This window comes from Schistosoma mansoni, chromosome 3, assembly GCF_000237925.1.
Source record: "Schistosoma mansoni strain Puerto Rico chromosome 3, complete genome".
Lineage (NCBI taxonomy): Eukaryota > Metazoa > Platyhelminthes > Trematoda > Strigeidida > Schistosomatidae > Schistosoma > Schistosoma mansoni.
The window spans coordinates 12,989,855-13,007,528 of record NC_031497.1 but is presented as its reverse complement, the minus strand read 5'-3'; the positions used below and the strand labels follow the sequence as shown (position 1 = coordinate 13,007,528).

Genomic DNA, 17,674 nt, shown 5'->3' with positions numbered 1-17,674 from the left:
ATGGTTCATGAAATGACCAGACCCAGCCAAGATGGTGTATATACTGCATTAAATGACATTTTTAAACTTGAAACTTTCAAGTCCAAGTTGCAAGAACAAGCAACGCTGTCTGTGTTCAAGGGTAAGCTGCTCAGCATAACTTGATATTTTTAGGAAAAAGCGATGTATTTATTTCAATGCCAACAGGTTCCGGAAAGTCGCTTTGCTTTCAGCTTCCATCCGTAGTGCATCCGGGCATCGCTCTCGTTGTTTCACCCCTTCTTGCCCTTATAAGTGATCAATTAACACACTTGAAAAAACTTCACATTCGGGCAGAAACCATTAACTCGAGGACAGCGGACACACAAAGACGCAAGTTATTTCATCAGCTTATGAGCACGCCACTCGGTTCAAAATCATATCCCAAACTACTTTACATAACTCCTGAGCAGCTACAAACCCCTTTTTCTTCTACCCTCATCTGTCAGTTATACGAAAAATCATGTTTAAGTTATTTTGTTGTTGACGAAGCACATTGTGTTTCGGAATGGGGACATGATTTTAGGCCTGCTTATCTTGCTTTGGGAAAGATTCGTCGTAAACTTTTTCCAACAGTACCATGCATAGCACTTACTGCTACTGCTACACCTCGCGTACGTGAGGATATCATCAAATGTTTAGGACTTGGTGAACTTTCAAATCACTCTTCTATAAGTTCACTTGGCTTTATCGGTAACTTGGAGGAATTCAAATGTAGTGTTTTCCGGCCAAATCTCTACTACGACGTCGTGTTTGGTGACTTACTAGATGACATATATGCAGACGTCTTGCAATTTGCCGCCGAAAGTATCGGTTGGGACAAGTCTCAGAAATGTGACTGGGTAAGCCTTCTGTTTAGCATTGCGTAGTAATCTATCCGAATAGACAAAACTTGGATGTGGTATCGTTTACTGTCGAACGCGTACTGATTGTGAGGGACTGGCAGAAAAGCTAACTTCCCTTGGATTATCTTCACGAGCCTACCACGCAGGGTTATCTAAATCCGAACGAGAAGACGTTCAAATGGGATGGTCCTCTGGTTTGTATCCAATAGTAGTTGCTACCATAAGTTTTGGAATGGGTGTCGATAAACCAAATGTGAGGTCAGTTGTAATCGTGATATTCATATTCCGTAGACCTTTGTTTAAAACTGCTCTACTGTTTTTTTCAACAGCTTCCGTTGGTGTAAAAATCCTGGGTTAGAGTGATGTATTAATAGACATTACGGGGAACCTATTCAAGTAAAGTCGTCTTGGCAAGGTTTAACATTTTCAGTTCGTAAGTGTAACCAGTGCGAATTCTAGTGTACACAACCTTTGACAGTAATTTGAGCGAATTCGGTTAGAATTGGCAACAAAACACAACTTATCAGCTGAAAAAATTACGTACCAACCAAAATAGCACAGAGAAAGGAAATCAATAACAAGGAAGATGAATAAAAATCATTAATCGAAAAGCAGTAAAGAACTGAAGAAAAATTATACTTCCTTGCGCTATGTTAATATTTCGAAAATCAGACTTTAATGAAATGAATGAGACCATTTCTATACTATTCTCCCTTGAATCAGCAACTACAATAAAAACACCAGTTTAGTGATTGCAGCTTATAGATGATGGCCTTAGTAGATCAGTCAAAAATACACTAAAGTTAGGGTTCATGAGCAGTCAACGCGGAACAATTTGTGATAGAAATTTATCTTTATTGACATTGATTTCCTTTATCGTATGTTATATTTAAAGACTCCACATACCCAACAGAAGAATTAAGGAATCAAATAGTATCAGTGGACAAATGATTTGCAGCAACAGATCCAAGAAACACAAAAGGAAATTTTCTTTGCTGTGATTTTGAACGCCACGTTGTAGCCCTCAAATGCCTTGGTACCACCGAGAATGGGAAGAGCCCGCTCTCTCTCCCAAAGTGCTCTCTTATGACCACGCTTTTGCAGCCACTACCGGCAAAGTCCTCACTGCCTCCTGGCGGGATTGTTTACGAACTTAAGAGGACGAAAAGCAAATATCCTGCGCTTAGACGGGGTTAATAGACACATAAGATCCACCTAGGGGAGTTGGAAAACCCTGATCCCAAACCAATGGTGCACATTGGCCCCAACATTCTGAGGGAACAAATGGAATATGAACCTATTTTTGGTGACCAGTTACCATGGGATTGTATTCCCTAACATCGCTCCACTGTCTCGTAGATTAGACCTCCGAGTCAAAGGCTAGAGGAGTAGCCCCCAAGGAAACCACTTATTTCAGTTTGAGGACCTGGACAGTGTCCCAATCCGTACAAAAATGGAATGATAACTCTCTTGTGTGGCGCATATATATTTTGATGTGTCTTTGTATCAACGTTTAAATAAAAATAGTAATTAGTCTTTAACCAGTCCCTACGGCTGTTTCTCAAATATTACTCGTAAAGTTTCCATATGTGATAGCCATTAAATTCCTGAATCGGCGTCATATGGTTGTCTTGATACTAATATTGTTTTTCAACTTATTTAAAAACCAGACAAAAAGATGTAGACAACAATCGAATATTGTGACAGTACGATTCACATTTTTATCATCATTGTTTCAAGATTTTTCACTAGGTGGCCCCACTAAAATTGAGATTTTAGAAGCGCAACCGTTAATCACAATTTTGGAAGCTTAAATTATGCCATACTTGGCACGTTTCAGTGTAAACCAAATAAGGAATTCGTGCCCACGCCGAGCTTTGACTGGCGACCCAGTCAACAGAGATAATAGAACTCTTTAAGTACGTAAAGTGGTCTAAACTAGTTTTTAATGTGACTTATTCGCCAAACATGGTTTCACGTATTTGTATTCAAATTACAACTTAAGAGGAAAGAGTAGTAATTCGGCTCAGTGGATTATACCAAAGTCAATGAAGTGGGGTTCGGGCGTCCTCCCTATCGTTTAAGACATTAGCCCTTTAACTAATAAGCTATGACCTTACTGCTAACCTCACGTCAACACTTTTTTTACTTCACTTCATATCGTTAGGTATGGCAACAATGCTAACTAATAATATCTCATTTCACATGCGAAAAATAACATGCTAATTCAGATATTACATCAATATTCAAAGCGCTCAGAAGGCTCTTCAAGTTGCCAACGACTTCATTTAACGCAGTACAACCGGTATATACTACAAATGGACTATGTCTCTCAGGAAGAGGCTAATATCTGTGGAATTAATTGATGTGATTTTGTCATAAGTCTAGATAAAAACAAAGGATGTTTATAGTCCTAATGCATACCACTCGGTGTTATGACTAACTTAGATATTGAGTGTTGAGTGACGATCGGAAATGCATTTGTTGTTCCTTTGACTTAGTTATTATTTCCTTAGCAGTCTTAGCATTCCTGATGTTTTATCCTTAGACAACAGTAACATTTTTATAGCTTTGTGGCTTTTTGTTACTGTGATAGCGTCATTTGTTAATGACCCAAATAATCGGGGCAGATATTAGCTCGTAATTAATTTGTTTCCATGCCACTTCTAAATTTTCTAAAAAGCGAAATGCACATACAGGATATACCAAAGTATTCATTGAAACTGAAAATGGCGTTTCTTCGGAAAAGTATTCCCAGTAAAGTTAATGCTTGATAAAGATAAAAACGGTAAGTAACGCCCTTTGTATATCTTCAAGCTTCGCTTATGTTGAAGGTAATACTAACAAAAGGGTCCGAAAAGGTGTGCTACGTAAAGGGGGAATGGTTTAGTTGCTTTCGGCAATTTGATTACCAATCAAATGAAGAAGTTTATACTCTGAGAAAAGTACTACCATTCCAGCCAATTAACTTTAAAGTATGGCAAGGCAACTGTTTTTTGTCGACATTAAATGTATCTGTCAGGAGTTTCACGCCTGAAGTTCTCTATAAAAGCTGTAAATAGTTTGGCATGTTTCAATCTGTAAATAGTTGTCCATGTCACGTATCGTGCTCAGCTATCTGCTTATTTTGATACATTTAATCATCAGTTGAATGTGTTATAAATAATTAACAGCTCGCTATATTCTGATATTTTTTTAAATCAAAGATTTGTTCTTCACTGGACTCTACCTAAAAGTTTGGCGGCGTACTATCAAGAATCAGGTAGAGCTGGAAGAGATGGATTACAAGCTTCTTGTCGAATTTATTACTTTAAGAAAGAACGTGATACTGTAGTTTTTCTAACAAACCAAGAGCCAAATGTAAGTAATTTGTTTATTTAATCATACATTATTTTCAGAGTGGTTCTCAAAAGTCACTTAATAACACTCAATGTCGAAAAATTGATATTAATGCTATGGTAAAATATGTTGAGACAGCAAAGTGAGTCCAGCTAATTTCCATATGTTGTTATGTTAACTGTTACACTTTGGTTCTCCTTCTGTTTATTTATGCATTTTGTGATCGTGAGTTAATGTTTATTCAAGTCGCTATCAAGAGTAGGTGACTTCATAGTCAGTTAATTTCTTCTAAAGTCATAGTTTCCACATTTTATTCACAACAAGATGACGTTTGTACTACTATTTAGTCCAATTCAGTAGCCATTGTTTTACTAAAACAAATCACCCAACCATCTTTCAGATCGTTTTACATTATAATGAAATATTCCATTGTTCCAAGGGATCTACTAATGTGACTGTCATCTTTTTTTGTCAGATGGTCGGATGCAATTGAGCAAAAACACACCGAACAGACGTTTTATACCTGTTAAGAACAGTGGTAAGGTTTATCTGGAACCTTAGTGCACCAGATATTCTTTTTTATGTTTGATTTCGCCTCATCGAGCACTAGAGTTTAAGACAGCAATACCAAAGTATTGGTGCCGCATCTTGTGTCTCTTAAGACTGAAATAAGTCCTAATCTGTCACTGGTTAGTATTCGACATAGATCTACCTTCTGGATTTTGATCAGCTAGCTGTTATAATGCCACAACTTTATATATATATATATATATATATATATATATATATAGTGGAAGGTATTGAAGCAGCTGAACTGGTGGTTCGTGCATAACATCGATCCTCAGACCTTGCAGACTAATGGATTTCAAAAGACAAAAGCGTTGACCAGCAATGCAGTTAAACAAAAACTGTTTTGAGCTAAGACAGCACGAATTCTAGTTGTTTATCAGGCAGCAGGTAATTCAGCAGAGTGACTTCAATTAAATTACAATTATAAACAAAATTTATGTGAAAATTCTCTTCATCAGTGCACTGACGATTCTCCTAATGAGATTGTATTGTGTTTAAAACATTAAAACGTCATAGTGCTGATACTGTCTCCCGTAACTGGATCTTTGTTCAACCTAGTTGTGTCCGAAGTACTGGCTACAATCTCATCCTTTCCCAATTCAATTCATCAATATTTATCTTTTTCCCCATTTACACATCAAAGCTGTAGGCACCAACAGATGGGAATTTATTTCAAAGATGAACAAGCTCCATGTGGGAATCATTGTGATGTTTGTGTCAATGCATCACGAGTGTCTACGAATCTAGCATTATTCCGTGCTCTTGAATTTAGTAAGTATTTATTGTTAATTTGTATTGAATATGGTTGGTTTATTTAAACTGTTTTCAAAATTTTAAAACTGAGTGTATACATACAACTTTATTCATTAGGAGTTGTCAAGCGTGGTAATGCCCCAGAACCTGATAAGTGTCGATAAATAAGGTAGGCTTTGCACTACATTTTTAATGACTGTCTCCTCAAAACTGTGTCGCGATTCCACCAGGTAACTGCAGACATCTACCAAATTATCATCAGTTGAATTTTCATTTAATATTAGAGCACGAAACATAGTCGTTTCGCAGAACCAATCCATAAATCTTTCATAAGACTGGACATAGAGTTCTCTAACCCTGCATTGATTCTGTGAGTTTTTAATCCAGTCAACACTATCTCAATTGAGTATCTGACGGATAAAAAAATTGCGATATTTCACACAAACTTCACAATGGTTGCTTTAATTTTGTTACTCATGTGTTGTGGAGTGTGATTATTTGTCATCCTGATTGGATGCTTTTTGCTAATCAAGAGATTCTAATAATCTGAAACCAGAGTAAGTTTTTTTCATAGCTGTTTGTCTTACTGAACTAAATACATCAATTTGTATTCATATGCGATAATTTTCTAATATTTCATTCTATATACATTATCAAACATCATAAAGAATTCCGGTATTTCTATTGTAATATGATGCTGATATCCAAATTGTTTTCATTACGTCTATTAACTAAGCGGGGAATTCAGAGCAATTCATTCTACACTCTGAAATCATGCGTTACAATCATTCTATCTTTTTTCCCACTTTGATTTGTTAGCTACTAAAATTGGTTACCAAAATAATAATAATAATGATGATGACAGTACTGGAAATTGCAATTATATTAATAAGTTTGGTGATGATAACGAAGGTGGTGATTCGGAAAATTTTTCAACTGAACAACGTGAAGAATACGATAAATTAGAAAGACGAAAGTTAATCACGAGTGAATTTAATAAACGTCGACGCAACACAGACAAACCTATACAGGTTAGTAAAAATTTAATGAATTATTTTTTATAATAAAGTGCTTGTGTTCGTTCTGCTTTTCCGGTGATTAGTTAAAACATTTTGCATTGGCATTGACTGAATTCAATATTTTATCTAAATAAGACAAGAAGAACAAGATTTATAGAATAACATGAATTCAATATATTCCGAAGCTATTTTTTATGACTTAATCTTTAATATATAAACATTAATCGTCCTTATTATTATGATAAATATGTTGTTTCCACTTTTTGTTTTTGACGCCTTTACGAATTGATTACGGTGTGTAAACGTTTCTTAGAATAATGTCATTTATGTAAATTCATGCCGTTTGCAGTTGATGTGAAACTTCGAAATATTACAAATGCCTATTATTTTACACATCTTGTTCTTCTTGCTTTTTATAAATTTATCAAAGGATTAGGATGTATGAAATATTACATTATTAACATAAAAATTAAAGATACTCTTCTCATAAACGAACAGATAAGATCATTTCAACAACGTGACATTTTATTGAGTGTTTTTATCAACTAATCTGTTGGATAAGAATATTGGGATGGAATTAAAGAGATGGTATTTTGACTAGGATCTAATCATTTTTATTGTGAAAGACTATAATTATGATCTATCATAGGAATTTGAGGTTTACGTGAACCCTATATTCTGAGATATAAACAGTGATAAAGAGCAACCAAGTATCAAGATTTCCTAGAGAACGACACCCTCAGCCTATTCCATTCAATCATAAACAATGTAGGACATAGCAAACATGTGTATCACCCCCAGTTACTACACTATTTCAACACAGCGAAATAAGATTGATAAAATGAATAACTAAGGAATCAAAAATAACAGTAGTATCAATTATAATCTTATAGAATAACGATAAAGAATATAATTTGAAAACTAAGCATTAAATAAGGACGAGTCATGTTACTCAATATCTGCAACCACTAATCGTAATTGTCGAACGACCCTAACCAGTGGTCTGTACTAAGCAATTCAATTCAAACTAACGGTCAGTGATTTCATGAACTAATGCCTTATCTTGTTTTGGCCGTCCATTAGCCTTCTTTCACCTTACCCTTGCTTCAGCTATCAATACACATTTTTGTTGGTAATGGTTAGGGACGCGTAATAGACACCTAAGACATCTTGACCAATGAAGATTCACAGCCCCACCAACTGATTTACCATGTTTCCTTAGTGACCTATCCCTAACATTCTTCATATGGTCGTCCCACGATACGTGAAGAGTGCTCCAAAGGCACCTGTAAACAAATATTTACAGTTCACCAATATCTTATACTTTTATGGACCATGTTTCACAGCCAGACAGTAGTTTATTCTGGGCTGCTGCTCAGTGTACTCGTTTCTTTTTTGGCAGACGGACAAATCCCAAACATCTTAGTTGGTAAGTGTTCTCAGTTATATCAACCTATTGAGAAAGATAAACAATGACCTCAAAATCAATGGATTGTAGACACTTCATATGATGCGCTTATGTTTCTTAGTGATGTTTGGCTTTCTGATTTATTTGTATGATCAAATCAATGGTGATCAGTGACCGAAACAGTTTCATTTGTTCTACTATAGTTTACATTATATTCTTGGCTACAATTTCTTCTTTCATTTCACATAACCTCGTTCTTGTTTATCTTTAGTCATCATGGGTTTCGGCTCCAGATACAACTGAAGTTTTAAGTCCAGACAATCGTAATGTTACCGGAATCACTGGATGGTGTCGTGACCAAACTCTTCAGTTACTTATCAGTGCAATGAAAAAAATATTCCCAGAACATGAAGCATTACTAAATAAGTTATGTGCAGATGCGGAATATGTGTTGTTTAAAGAGTCAAAAGTAAGCTGTTCTATACACAATTACATTCATATACTTTAAGTTAATTACACCATAGTTGATATGGAGTAATGTAACATGATTATTATTTAATCGAATATGTTTATTCTGAAACATTTTAATTTCGTTTTAATTGTTATCTTCAGTGAAGTTTTAAAATACTATCGTATGTTAATATCTATTACAAATATATTTTCAACAATTTGCTTCTGCTTAGTTGGTTGAAAATTTTTTCAATAATCTTGTTAATATGTGCATATATATATATATATATATATATATATATATATATATAACTCAGTTGTATAAGCTAAGACCTTGAAAAAGTGCATCATGAATTCGACTCAACTGCGTGTCTCGTCCGTCATTTCTCAAAACCACTTTAACATCCATGACATTTTGGAAATATTTCTTGTGGGATGAGTAGTGGTGGTGTGACTCTGTTATCTGAAGAAGGACTTTTCGGTCTTGAGTATGTGGATGATACTGTCTTACTGTACGATGATGTACAAGCAATAGAAATTGCACTTATTAGTTTTTGTCTTTACTTTTCATCTTCCAAGTGCAAATTACTTTCACAGGACTGGTATGACCCTATGCCGGCCCCCACCCTTAGTGGTGAGCGGTAAGTAGTTTGGCAGCTTGTGTATCTGAGCAGCTGTATGGGTGTTGGAGGTGCTGTGATTTGTAGAGCCAATCTACGTATAGTGAAAGCCAGAGCGGCTTACGTCTTTATAGGCAATCTCTAGTGCCGTCATAATGTTATTTCGTCTGTAAAAGGTGAGGTTTACAACGCGCCGTTGAGAGCAGTTTTGTTGTACTTCTGTAAAACCATATCTGTCTAAATTGAGGATGTCTATTGACTATGTTCGATCATCGTTATCTCTAAAGGGTTTCTGACATTCAATGGCGTCACCATATTAGTAATACTGAGACACACCAGTTTGTGTTCGGTCAAAGTATCCATAACTCGTTTGGTATTGTTATCTTAAAACACTGGGTTCGATGTCTTGGACAAGTGTTACTAATGTCATCCCCAGTGACTTACACGTGCTGCATTATTTACCGTCTTCAGGACTGTTTGAAAGAAAGCGGAGAGGTGGTTAGTTTATAACATGGAGCCATGGAACAAAATAAAGCTGTATAGAACCAACGTTTTTTGCTCTGTCATAACTCTCTGGTTGGAATTCGAGAAATGGTTCCATGTTCTGGCTTGAGACGTTACCAGACCTGACTCAAAGCATAAATCAATGGCGATTTTGTTGTAGTTCTCTTTTACTTTATTAAACTCCCTTAATTAAAAAAAATTATCTCTGGTCGTATTTCTAACTGAACTGTTCTCCTTTTATATATTATTCTCGTTTACTCGTTTCTTCACTTATTTGTTTTTAATTATATTAAGTTTCCTTCGTCTGTCTCTTCATAGCTTCATTTCTTATTCGTATGACGCATTTTTATCTTCGTGCTCAGTTATGCCAGTATTTGTGTATTAAATAAAGAAATAAAAATCATCAAGCAACCTATATTTTATCGTAATTGTTAGTAAAATAACTGATCATTCTTCGGGAATAAAACCTGTATTTTTCGTTACCATTAATAAACACATTTCGTTCAAGTTGGCTTATACTCTGATCTGATGATCTATATAACCTGGTTAGCTTTCGTCAATCGGATTTACCCAAATTCTATTAATCGAGAAGTATTGTGTGATCACTGCCATATATTATGGTCACTTTGTTGTATTTAAATTTCAATTAGAGTGATTTATGTTGTAGAGGATTCTGAATCCCCGGAAATCACTTGGTTCACGTCTGTTTTTTGTAATTTTATTATGGAAATTGAAGTTTTCATTTTCGCGCCAAAAGTGCACGTTTTTACCTTCAGTTTGTACTTCCCACCTAGAAGGATCCCAAATGTCATTGGTTCGTTCCCTCTTTTAGTACGCTATTTTGCGACATTTTCCAAGAACATTTTCGTACTGTATTTATACTGATGAGTTGTGTGCTTGTTCGTTCTTGCTCCTGGGTCCCCTCTAGTTAGCAGGGCTGGGGCGCGGTGGGACAGCTTGGGTCATCCTGTTGTTGTGTTGCTGACTTTCTTTTCGTTCGCCGGACCTAGGTGTAGTGAGCGAGAACACAAGTGGGGACAATCGAATGTATTTGAACACAAAATTACAGAACATCTCAGTAAAATCTGAGAACCATACAGTAAATACTTAATTTGCAAAATGTCAACCAATCGTCTCAGACTTCACTGTTCCTTCACTTCCATACCAATTGCTTTTTGTTTCGTTCCTTCCTTCTTTATCATCTCCAACTTCCGATGCCAGATATTCTATTCCTGACTAGTGTTATATACTACTTATGTCGATATAAGTAGCACACACCACACTAGCACGTGTAAATTTCGAATGTAATAATTTAATTCAATTCCAAATTACTCAGTGGCAATAAATACCGAATAGACATATGTATTTTCTTATACTACAAAAAGCTTAACATTCATCTAGACTCAATAAATCTATTTTTATGCTTACCAGTTTTAGGCAAACAGTTTATTGTTATAGCTTCCAGTTATTTATCACAGTTTCCAGCTCACTAAAGTAGCATATCTCTTTAATCAAACTAATACTGTGCTAAATTTGATCATCCTTATAAATCAAATTATTTCTTAAATTATAAGTAGTAAGACATTTTGTACGTCTATTTTTAAAAGTAGATTTCACTTTAGGATTTTAAATAAAATAAAAATGCTCATTAAATCATGAAATTAAAAATGTGTTTCAACTCAGTGATAACAGGTAGGTGTTCTGGTTCAATACAGATCGCTTAAAACAATATTCAATGCAATATTCCAACTAAGTATAGTTAGTAAAGGCATCAACAATATATGAATAAGCTTCTATATTTAGATACATCCATCTGTACATTTCTTTTTTGAAAGTTGACTAAATGAGAACTTATTGTTAAACTTCTGTGAGGAGTGCTTACTATTTAAAATTATACATCCTCTATGCTCTAACTCATCACCAAAGCGGGTTATTCCATTTCGATTGATTAACTTTTTTATGTCGATTGTAAACAGTTACGTATTTCTGTATTTGACTAGAGATAATAATTTTTTTACTACTAGTATTATCTACAGCTACACGATCAATCATTGTTTTTTTATAATAATGGTAATAATAATGATATCGTGAGCTAATTAACAACACTTGGACAGTCAATGTCTATCTCGTAGTCGACCAATAATATCCTTTATTTGTTCAACGTGCATTATTTTGCTTGTATTTTGTTGTTGTTATTGGTAACAGTTCCGTCAAACGATATTGGTTTTGTGGGTGGTCTTATATTGTTCACACTAATTAGTTAATCAACATATATGTATGGAGTAACGTTAAGTATAGCTCTCAGAAAAAATATCGAACTCGCTTACTACAATTATTGTACACTGTATTCATACCATTATTTTAGTTGTTACTGTCATTAGTAATGGTAAGAATATCGATAATATTGATTTCATGTCATATTCGAATTAATAGGGATGAAAACAGTATAAGGAGTTCATTGTCCGAGTTCGCCTTAGATTTTGGGTAATTCTTAGGTTTCCATTATGATCCTACACTCTTTTTTCTAAAACTTGAAAATACCATTAGACTTTAATTGTCTAATTTATCATTGACCATATCCTAACCAGTCAAATTGAACACTATGAATTACTTTTTGTGGTAAACCTCATCCAGCTTCATAGTTAACAAACCCAAATTAGAAAGAGTAATTATTCGGTATTTAAATCAAAGTTATGTAATTGATGATGGTTTTGTACAGATTCAATTATAATAATTTCTTTCGAATTCAATAATCATATACTCATAGTATGTAAATTATTACCACAATAATAACAATAAGTACTATTCTAAGCAAAGATGGATAGTGGCTAGAAGTGGAATCCAGTATTGCAGTCCTAAACATCAATGGGAAGACTCAATCAAGCATACCATGTGAATTTAATATGTATTATTAGTGTTATCAATACTAATCAAGTATACATGTGTAGTGTAATATACATATTTTAAATCCTTTCATTATTATACAATCCCAGTGTCTTGATAATCAGTATAAGCTAGTTTCGTGTTTAATTTACAATTGACTGAACACCATTGGAAATAATAATAAAAATAATAATTTTAATATTGGGCTCATATCTAGGTGTTGAATGATTATGTAGTCGTAAATTTTCGACATTATTTTAATCAAACTGATTCCCCTGTGGTTATCACAAAAAGATTTTCGTCTTTTATGGAGACTGGGACGTTTGAGACAGGATTAATCTCGGATCCCAGACCCTTTTTCATAGACGAGTCAATTTAAATTATAGTTTCAGACCACCACCATTCAAGACCCCTGGTGTCAGCCCGTCAGGGCCTTATGCTCCCCTTTTCTCTAGGTTAGTTATAGCCCTTTCAAGTTTTCTGAGAGTCCCTGAGGTTACATCGACTTCAAACTATTTGTAAATAATGGGCAACTGGAGGGTAACCGTTGCGACTGCTATGCCTTCGTTTCTAGCTTTTTGAAGGACAGAAAGTTTTTGGGAAGCTTATCTTGTGGTGTGTTGCTTAGTGGTTGAGACGTTTTATTTTCAACCTTTTATTTGCTGGTTTGAATCATTCTTCAGTATCACTATCCCGCGTACATAAAGTGTGCTTTGAAGCAGAGTACACGGTTCTATATATAATGAGTTGCATCAAAAATTTTATCACTGCATCCGAGTTACAGATAGTGGAAATTAAGAAAAACAATACAAAAGGATAATTTTAGAGTTAATCTTTTACAACTCATTTGCGTTGTGGAAAGAAAGCATCTCTGAAGATATGGATTGTCCACAGGAAACACCTTACTGTTACTCGTTGATTAACTTGTTTTTCGCACAGACGAACAAACCATATGAAGGATAATATTAAGTAGGAAAGCTAATATTTCCCAGTTTAATACTTTATACTAAATCACTATCTTTTTGATTGACCTTTTATAACAATGAAATATTACTAAAACAATGACAGTCAAATACGTGTTACTGTCACTTACTTTCTGTTGTGAAAAGTTATATTCAGTTTATTTAACAAATGACTACTTATTTATCATTAGGATTTGTGAGAAAAACAGGTTAGTTTGTTTGTGGTAACCAGTAATACATTCTTTTACAATAAAGTGTAAATACAAAATTTTTCATGTTATAGTTATATTCTTACACTTTATTCAGGTTGCCGCTATGTATCGTACACGTATGGCAAGGTTGATCACGTTTGTTCGTCGACCAAATATTAATAAAGAATCTGTATGGAATGCTGTTAAAAGTAAAGCTGATATTCTTTTGAGAAGAGCAAATGAAAATATGAAATCTACTGTAGGTTGTAATTTCGCTTTTTTCTGAATTAATTATCATAGTTTATTTATTTTGTTTGTTAGACAATTGTCAATAGTTTAGTGTTAACGTGATTCAAATCACTGAAAGTGAACACGTTTTCATCTTGTTGTTGATAATTATTGATAAGTGCTAAAATCTAGTTCAAATTCTTAATAGGTTGTTCATCTTCACCTTTTTATTCAACTATTTTGATCAGATTATCTTCTGTAAACCATAATATCATTTTAACTAAATCGTCTGTTTCATCATGAATTGTTTTATGTGAGTGTATTTTATTAGGTGCTATGTGAAAGCTGGATAGTAAGTTGAGTGAACAAGTTTTATTGAATATTAGACATTTTCTAAACATGCACCAAGAGTTTCTCCTCATTGTTTCTATATATTTTATATTAAATCAAATCACAGTTTAACACTGTTATACCATATTTGATTCAGCCATTTCTTGATTCATCTGTTAAGATATCGTATAAACTGTTGTAATGTTAACTATTGGCTCATTACCAAATATTCCTGCTGAAAAAGTTTTAAAATGTCGAAACACAGGTAGACATATCGGCAGAGCTGGGTAATAATCGATTGCATTATTTAAAGGATTTCAAGATAACATCTCAATATATAGCGCCTGTAGCATTTTACTGAGTCAGCCTATAAGCTATGACTGTTCCAATAAGCCTTTCTAGTTTTTGTAAAGGATATGCAATCCAAAGGCTCTTAATTAAATACCATATATATATGCTAATGGAAACCAGGAATTATAGATAGGATAGTTCTTATCTTCTGTTCTTAGATTCCTGTCATATTCTCAGGACGTGGCACCTAATTCACTTCTATACCAATAATGGTAACAAAAACGTGTACAGTAGTGATAATTCTCTTCCTTTCAGAATGGAAAAGTTATATATCTGGATTCACTTAATGCTTGTGCAAAACTCTGCTTCCGTTTCATCCCTATCCAGTCATTAATATCCTTTTGATTGTGGCCTTCGGTTTAAACATTCTTCAACCAACTTTTATGGCTGTAGAGACCTATTAATATTCAAGCGCTTAAATCAGTATAACTCAATTGATTTATTGTGACAGACCCGTGCAGACAACTTAATTTTTTTGTACATAATAATAATCATTTTAGTCAAAAATTTCAGTTTAGCTTATCAAGTGGTTGAATGGTTATTAGCGTTAGCCCATTCGTGACGTCGAATTTGCTTTTTCACATTACTTCCCTTCGGTGAAAGAGCCTGTTCGAAACTACAGTGTCATCAGAGCTAGAATAGTGAACTTAGTGTATATTAACAGAAGAAATGACGATTTTCTGGTGAGACTTAAACCGTATCGGTTATCCCATCATCATATCGAAAGGCCAGTTACAAAGTTTCTATTATGACTGCGAAATCACACTGATATTGTAAACATGTAAGTTATTTCTCAAAATCCGAGAGGAGTGCTTAGAATCTCTTTACGAAGTGTAAAAAGTATGTATGACTGTGTAGTGTTTAAACTTCAAATAAATTGCCAATTTACCAATTTTAAAATCACAATAGTGATAAAATTAAACTGCTTGTAGCATGATTAATCTTTATTTGTTGAAATAGTTGAAATATATGTTTGTGCATGTCCAATAACCAACTATTACAGTTTAATTATCTGACTGCTTTTTAAGAAAATAAATACAACTAGGTTGAAATCGAGTTATTTCACAAGTTTTAATTATGAATTCGTCTATTATTAAAATGATTAGACAGTAAGTCTTTCAGTGTATATTTTATTTCTGGAATATATCGTCATTAAAATGTACATGTCAACTTTCTGGTTGTATTATTACCTGTTAGTTGTCAATGAAGTGGAAAGTTTTGTCTCATCTCTCTATTCTTTAACAATACACGCTGTTGACTTATTTTAAGAAAAGGTTGAACTTGTATTTCTTAAGCTATAGAGTGTGTGGTAGTTCAAACTTTCAAACTTCTAATATACTAGTTATGTAGTCGAATACATTATCAGCTTTTATCCATGTTGTCATTTCAAGCTCCCAATTAGTGGTGCTACTTTGAGAGCCATAGCTACTTTAAATTGTTCTTCAGATTAATCGATTATGTAGTATTTCCTAACAACTATATGTTCTATTAAATAAGTGTATTTAATATCATGATGTAATTCGCTATTGCTTATGTATGTTTTATTTGCATTGTTATCTGTTGTAAACCATAAAGGACAATTCTATTCAAGACAATAGAAAATCAGCACTGGCGGAAAAAGCTATTATCTCACCAAAACCTTTTCACAAAATAAAACGATCATCTTCACCCGAAACAAATAAGTGCAATGTTAAATATTCAACACCTGCCGTTGGTAAAAAATTGAAATTGGAGTCTGAATTTGCAAATTTTAAATCTCAATGTAAAAGTGAAACGATTTCACCAATAAAAAAATCAGTACGTTTTGTTGTCTTTTACATAGTGACATTTTTTCAGTCTTATGGTGCGTATTGACATGTTTAAAGTTTATCTAAAATCTATCTATTTGTTGTTCCTTCACGAATTTTAAGCAAATAAAAAGACGGTCAAGCTTTTTCTAAAATCATCTCTGAGATGCAGGTGTATCCAGCTGGTGAGTCCCAAATAGGACGAAACGCGCGTCCCGGATTCCACTGTTAGCCACTATCCATCTTTGCTTATAAAGCTTGTGACTTTAGGCAATATCGAGACAGTCCGCACAAGATGCATATATGCCATCAAGAGACTGATCAATTGCAGTCCTAAATAACAATGGGAAGATACAAGTAAACAACACCATGTGAATTCAAGTTTCTTCTAGTTTACAATTTTCCTATGGTTTACATATTCTACAATATTCAGTTTCTTTTTCAAAAGTTTACCGATCATAATTTTCCTTTAGGTTGTTCAATTTATGTTTATTCATCGGTGAATTTTTCAACATAATTATTTCTGTTATTATTATTATATTTTCAACACATGAGAATGTTTTCTTTTCAAAATAACACTGAAACGACCATACTTAATTGCTTGTCCTTAACAAAAAACACCAAAGGTAATATGAACAACAGGTAACTGACATGTAGAGGAGAGTTATTAATAAGAATCACGTAACATTTTTATACAGTTCTTTTGCTATTTCATATATCTCCTAACGTCCTACGTTTTGACTAATTGTGCACTTAGACTGGTAAGATTAATCTTGAGTTGAGACCGAGATAATTTTAATTCATACTGGTCCACCGATATGTATGCCTTTTCATACCCCCAATCCTGAGTCCAATAAGCAAACACACCAAACAAGTGTCTATTACTATATTTCAAGCACCCTATATATTCATCTCAAACAGTCATTAGTGTGTACACATCAATTATCAAGGCAATATGCACCCCAGCTATGAAATAATACTTTACACACAACCATAACATAAGTGAAGAGAACTGGGTGAAAGGCGAATAATTAATTCACAGTTAGTTAAGAAACAATAAATTGCATAACAACAGTTAAGAAGTCCAACGGAAGCTCACAATACAGAGAGCATATAAATACAATAATCCAATTATATAACAACTTTACAATAAAAGTATAAACGATAATAGTCCATGGGATAGTCCCTAAAGTTGCACCATTCCCAGTGTTCGCCCCGTCAAATAAATCTCCGTCTTTTGTCTTCATATTCTTACTTTCGTCATGTGGTTCACGATTTTTAATAGCGAGTACGAAGTCGGTTACTAAGTATTCTACAGACACAACAAAATGTTAATAAGCTTCTAGAGTGAACTATCTTTAAAATAATCCCGCCTTAGATTTCAAATATTTTTATATGCATTTTACTTTTTTAATA

General features: G+C 34.0%; 1 protein-coding gene across 1 annotated transcript in view; it reads left to right on the top strand.

Moving 5' to 3' along the window:
* Window positions 1-17,674, top strand: part of Smp_129130 (putative dna helicase recq5) — a gene marked incomplete at its 5' end in the record, with an annotated part of 26,942 nt that continues 9,268 nt past the window's right edge. The window contains 9 exons of the mRNA XM_018799283.1: window positions 1-121; window positions 154-860; window positions 904-1,121; window positions 4,070-4,223; window positions 4,262-4,344; window positions 5,416-5,543; window positions 8,246-8,421; window positions 13,678-13,821; window positions 16,047-16,268. Coding sequence (XP_018651087.1) covers window positions 1-121; window positions 154-860; window positions 904-1,121; window positions 4,070-4,223; window positions 4,262-4,344; window positions 5,416-5,543; window positions 8,246-8,421; window positions 13,678-13,821; window positions 16,047-16,268 — 1,953 coding nt within the window. The remainder of the gene's footprint in view (window positions 122-153; window positions 861-903; window positions 1,122-4,069; window positions 4,224-4,261; window positions 4,345-5,415; window positions 5,544-8,245; window positions 8,422-13,677; window positions 13,822-16,046; window positions 16,269-17,674) is intronic.